Source organism: Carcharhinus amblyrhynchos, chromosome 4 (assembly GCF_965287045.1).
Source record: "Carcharhinus amblyrhynchos chromosome 4, sCarAmb.v2.hapA, whole genome shotgun sequence".
Classification (NCBI taxonomy): Eukaryota; Metazoa; Chordata; class Chondrichthyes; order Carcharhiniformes; family Carcharhinidae; genus Carcharhinus; species Carcharhinus amblyrhynchos.
The window spans coordinates 41643638-41649428 of NC_137327.1; the positions used below are offsets into that span (position 1 = coordinate 41643638).

The 5791-nt window shown below is 45.3% G+C and overlaps 1 protein-coding gene across 1 annotated transcript; it reads left to right on the forward strand.

Annotated features, from left to right (window-relative positions):
* Window positions 1–445: 445 nt before the first annotated feature.
* On the forward strand, window positions 446–5274 carry irx6a (iroquois homeobox 6a). The gene is made up of 7 exons (XM_080188114.1): window positions 446–534; window positions 1435–1695; window positions 1846–1955; window positions 2463–2773; window positions 3103–3684; window positions 4219–4327; window positions 4745–5274. Exons 1-7 carry the CDS (start codon window positions 490–492, stop codon window positions 4752–4754), a joined length of 1428 nt encoding a protein of 475 aa, XP_080044240.1. The 5' UTR covers window positions 446–489; the 3' UTR covers window positions 4755–5274.
* The last annotated feature ends 517 nt before the right edge of the window (window positions 5275–5791 follow it).

Consider the following 5791-nt stretch of genomic DNA (forward strand, 5'->3'; position numbering starts at 1 on the left):
CCCAAAGTGCTTGAGGAGCCGCCTCAGTGTGCGCCGGAAAGGCAAGCTGCAAACATTGGAACAAGTTGGACGCACCTAAGAATATTAGATGTTCAATGTGATTGGCAAAGACAATGTTATATCCTTGCTGTCATGTCGGCTTCGGGATTAATGTGACGTCACTTGGAGACTCTTCCAGGGATGAAATGCCGAAAAGGAGGCAAATAATAGCAGCAGCAGCCTCTGAATCCGCCAGCACTTCCGCTATGTCTTTTTAACCCTCTTCCAGCTAACTGTAATCGATAATGATGCCTTAAGATGAACACCGGTAAGCTTTGAACTGCCAGTAACTGGCGGCGCCTTCCCGTTTCTAAGTGGAATCATTTATTATTAAGCTAGAGAGCCATGCATGCAAATTTCCCTGGAAGAAGGCGCATTTTGAACTAGGTTTTGGTCGCAATCAATCAGGAAGAAATATTTTCCTGTTGGGTCAAAAAAAAACGCGCAGGGATGTCGTTCTCGCAGTTCGGATACCCCTACAACGCCACTACACAGGTAAGGAGTGGGAGAGCTAGGGGCATTCGTTGAACCTGCAACTCTGCGTTGTCCTGTATTTTTTTTCCCGCTGGTTCGTATTATTTTGGGAGGGGGTGGGGAGGGGGACAGTGGAGAGGAACTGTTTCACGTTCAGTTTATACCTTATACCAGTCCCCCCTCCCCCTCTCCCCTTCAACTTGCAGTCGCAATTTTTACATTTCATGATTTATTTTGTTCCTATTGTTGAATATGCAGATTGCATCGATACTTTTGCAAAAGAAAAAGACGGCCACTCATCATTATTTACTTCAATGTCACACACCTACAAGTTCCCCAATCTCTGGCACGGTGTAAGGTCACTTGTTCATTGTACTGTCCCTTGACCACTTTGTAACATTTTTCACTATATTGGCAACATAGTTTTTTTTCCCCAGGTGCTCATTGATATCGTATTAGTTTGATTGCAATTTATTCCATCCGGCTCCTTCCCCATCACCACTCCAATTCCCCAAACTGCATCCTTTCACTATTATTCGCACCATCATTAATTCACTCGTTTTAGTGCCTTTTTAGCATTTTCCTGTGCGTATCCATGCCTTTAAATACTTTTATCTTCCTCCCAGTCGCGAATCGCAAGGCTTTCTACATTTAGGTTCCTCTGCCTTGACTCCTTAATTATTTACACTGTCTTATTTCTATAATTCCACCGCATAACGGTGCCACGTAAACTCTTTTACCCTACTTTATGTTGGCTTTGTCATCTATTTTCCACGCATTTGGCTTCAAGGCATTTCCACTGCTGCATCCGCCTCTGCATTTTGCTGTTCTTCCTTTTATATAATGTTTGACCTGCTGATCCGCGTTCCGCTCAAATGACGGTCTTTCCCTCCTTCTCTTTCGTTCTTGTTCTCCCCCCAGTTTTTCGTGTCAGCCAGTCCCAGCGCGACGTGTTGTGAGGCCGGCTCCAGATCTGAGGGCTCCGCCGGGCCGGCCCAGGCTGCAGTTTGCTGCCCGACTTCTTATGATAACAGACTGCTGGCCAACGCCAGAACGGAGATTACCGCAGCTGCCGCGGCGCTGGGCATGTACAGCAGCACTCCCTATGCAAGTGCAGCCAGTCAGGGCTATGGGAACTACCTTACATACAGCACAGAACCTCCTGCTCTCTACTCTTCACTGGTGAGTAACCTCTGGCCATCGACAAGGTTTTAGGCCACCACCGTTCCTGTCTAGCGTTTGATCCGCTCACGTGTGAACTTTCTCTTTTTTCCAAAAAAAACTTCTGACTATTTTGTGTGTTCTGCTCTCTCCATCTGTGCCCTCCTGCAGAATTCACAGTACGATATTAAAGATGGCACTGGGAGTTTGCACACGGGAATCGCTCCACCAGCTGCCTACTATCCATACGATCACTCATTGGGGCAGTACCAGTATGACAGGTAAGTTCACTGGTCAAAGAAATCATGCACTTACCCCCTCCACCCGCACCCCCCCCGCAACACCAACGCAATTGAGATAAATCGTTTTATTTTATTGCGATGACCTTTGATTTGATTTGATTTATTATGGTCACATGTAATGGGATACAGCGAAAAGTATTGTTTCTTGCTATACAGACAAAACATACCATTCATAGAGTACATAGGGGAGAAGAAAGGAGCGAATACAGAATGTTGTGTTACAGTCATAGGTAGGGTGTAGAAAAAGATCAATTTAATATATGGCAGGTCCATTCAAATGTCTGATGGCAGCAAGGACTTGAGTTCTTGAGTCAGTTGGTGCGTGACCTCAGATTTTTGTGTATTTCTGTATCTTTTTGTGTCTTTCTGGATCTGGAGTGAGGTATATTGAGGTGTGACCAGCCCCTCTCTGCTATCAGTCTGTGCCATTTTCTTGTCTTGCAATGTAAAGGAGTAACTGGGCTTGGGTCTTCTTGGTGTTTGTAGGTGCGGTACTGTGGACTTCAACGGCGGCACCCGGCGCAAGAATGCGACCCGGGAGACTACCAGCACCCTGAAGACCTGGCTGTTCGAGCACCGGAAGAACCCTTATCCCACCAAAGGCGAGAAGATCATGCTGGCCATCATCACCAAGATGACACTGACCCAAGTGTCCACCTGGTTCGCGAATGCCCGGAGGAGGCTGAAGAAAGAGAACAAGATGACCTGGTCACCCAGGAACAGAGGAGGCGACGACAAGAAAGAGGAGAGCGAGAAAAAGGATGGCGAGGAACTTGGCACGGATAACACGCTCAAAGGTGGGACCTCACACACTCACAGATACGCTGCAATACATTCCTTGGGCATTAGGCGAAACAAGGTAGATTGTCGCGAGGAAATGTTATTGTTAAATAACTGAAAAATAAGTCGAAGATGGGATGCTTTTAAGGATTCAGATATCTAACACAACAAACCAACATATTGTGAGAAAGTTCTTTTAGATAGCAGAGTATAAGCCCATGTGCCATCTCTCACCACACTGTAGAGGGAAAACGTTCAGATTTGTTCTTACGGGATGGGGCATTACAAAATTTAACTGGAAATAAATTACAGACACGAATGCTAATATCTTTGAATGTGCACACAGATGAGAAAGAATGCAAAGAAGACAAAGAGTTGAGGCTGAGTGATCTGGACGATTTGGAAGATGATGAGTCGGGGAAACTTGGAAGTGACCAAGAAAAGACAGCAAGTGAGCTGGGTCCAAGGCGAAGTCTGGCAGAGTGCGAGGAAAGTGGCTGCAATGTGTCGCCACGAAGCAACCAGCACGCCTTCTCTGGCCCGATGAACAATTCCACCCTGAGGTCCGACTACCTGGAAACCAGAACAAATAAAGCGTCGGTGTCCATGGCGAGCAGCGGTCTCCCGCAGCGCTTTGGGGCGGCGGACAGGCCGAGGATTTGGTCTCTGGCGCACACGGCAGCCTCCAGTGCTCTGGTAGGGTGTCAGAGTGGGCAGGGCCGGACAGTGAGGTACTGCGCCGAGATGAGGCCGTCCCAGGGCATGGTGAACCAAGTCGATGATATCATTTCTCTCCGAGACTCCTCACACGCAGCCCGCATTCTGAGAACTTCTGCCCTCAATTTGCAAACGCTTGTAGCCACGGGTCAGCTACACTGTGCTTCCTATTCTGCACTTGACAACTGCCAGTATACATCAGGGACTGAAGGTACCAGAACATTAACTGTCGCACCAGCTGTGTCTTAAAATGGTCAAAATGGCAGGAAATGCAGCTGAAAAGCAATGTAGTAACAACCCAATACCCACCCAGCTCCTCATCTTTCCTTCAATGTCCCTAATGTGCTATTTTCAAGATGCCAATTAATTACACTGAACATTTAGTCTCTCTACCTGGTGACTGTAACACGGAATGCACTCAGAAATCACACACCAATCAGACATAACCACCGATTTCAGTCTAAACACTGTGGCACAAATTTTCCAAACTGCTTTATAACTTAATATTTGGCACACTATCCCAGTCTAACCGTACACACAGAACATCTTGTTCCAGAAATGAACCAATTAGGATTACACAGGGTGCATCAATTTATATCTGTGTGCGTGTGTGTGTGTGTGTGCGTGCGTGCGTTTTACACTCTTCAATGCGAAAGGCAGATAGGTGACTTCTAAGTTGTTTCTTATTCCCGAATAAAGTGATCACTGGACGTAAACGTGGGGTGAAACTGATTGTGTTTTTCAGGATTTTTGAGAAACGTGAAATCCGACACAGGCTCGGCAGACACGACCGAGACGTGTCTACTTCACCAAGAAGGCAAAGTGAGGACTGCCTTCAGAGCTGTGCTAAAGAGGTGAGGTAAGTAGAAGTTAAAACTATCCACGCCCCTCACCCCAAACACTCCCAATTCAGGAACACCGTTTGGACTTCTGCGCGCAATTCAAGTCCTCGGGTAAGATGGCAAGATCCACTTAAATCCTTTAAATGATTCCAGCACGAATCCGAATGTGGATGAGCTCTCCTGAGTTTGGAAGTTGCTTCCAAAGTGACTGGCTCCAGTTTTTTCGAAAAATAGAGCTGGCTTCCTCACTGTGTGATTGTTAAAAAAAGTCTAATCTTAGTTTCCAGCCATATTTTTCATTTATAATTCGATATGGCCTGATACATTTGTTGAACATTATCGGGGCAAATTGAAGTTTGTCATTAATGGGCCATTGAGGATTTGTTGCGCCTTTTTTTAATTATGTCGTATTTTCTTTAACACAATCAGGTTTGTTTAGAACAATATGCCGCGAAGCAAAGGGATGCTGCACAATCCTTTAATTTCTGCACTAGTGACTTGACAATACACTGGAGATGAAACAGGGGCCGTTTCTTAGAGCATTTGACTTTTCGAACGAATGCACTTAGACTGAACGGCGGATCGCCACCATGCTGCCGGAAAATCAGAAACGTCGCTTCCTATCGTTTTGTTTGCCTTGCACGAACTTACTTGTTCTAAGTCGGGTGAGAAGAAGTATCCAATAATCAGGGGAGGCCGCTGGGCTGTTATAGGAAATATACCTTATAATGAATATTAAAACACTCGCTATCCCGCCGCACATATCACCTCCCCCTCTTTTTATACAGTTTTAATTGGAGAACTCTCTGCTTCCAGTTTACTCTTTGATTCAAAACTATTTTGCGTTTCACACAAATGATTATACTTGTTTACATTGGCGTTACCCCCACCCCTCCTCCCCTCCCCATCCGCTTTATTTTGTCGGTGCTGTGAAATGTGAATAAATTCCACTTGTCAAACCCATGTAAGGTGGTGATTGTGAAAACTGCAGACTCACGGTGACCTATTTGAAACGAAGGTATGTTTATGCAAGTAAGTTAATCACACAAACCGCTGATGTGCTCCATAGATAGTGTTCCTGTAAGACATATTACCAGACGTCGAAATTAAAGGAAAAAAAGTTCAGTGTGAGGGGGAAAAAAAAGAACATTCTAACGATTTGACGGTTCCCTCAATTCTCAAGGCAAGGAATAAGGACAGTCGAACCAATTTTGGAATTTGCTAACGCATCAAACAAGAATCACAAAACTGTCCCTGCGCCAAGAAAATATTTTACAATTGCTATTGCAGTGAACATTTATCAATATCCGCTTTATTGGAGTTTGGGGTCGGCAGTTCTTGAAGTTTTAACATACATTTTGTCAGGCTGTAAAATGTTCCTAATTGGCGAAACGCCAAGCGAATTATTCACAGCAAGTTAAAGCTCAATGAACGTTCACTGTGCGCTTATGTACAAGAGAAGCAAAGCGACAACTT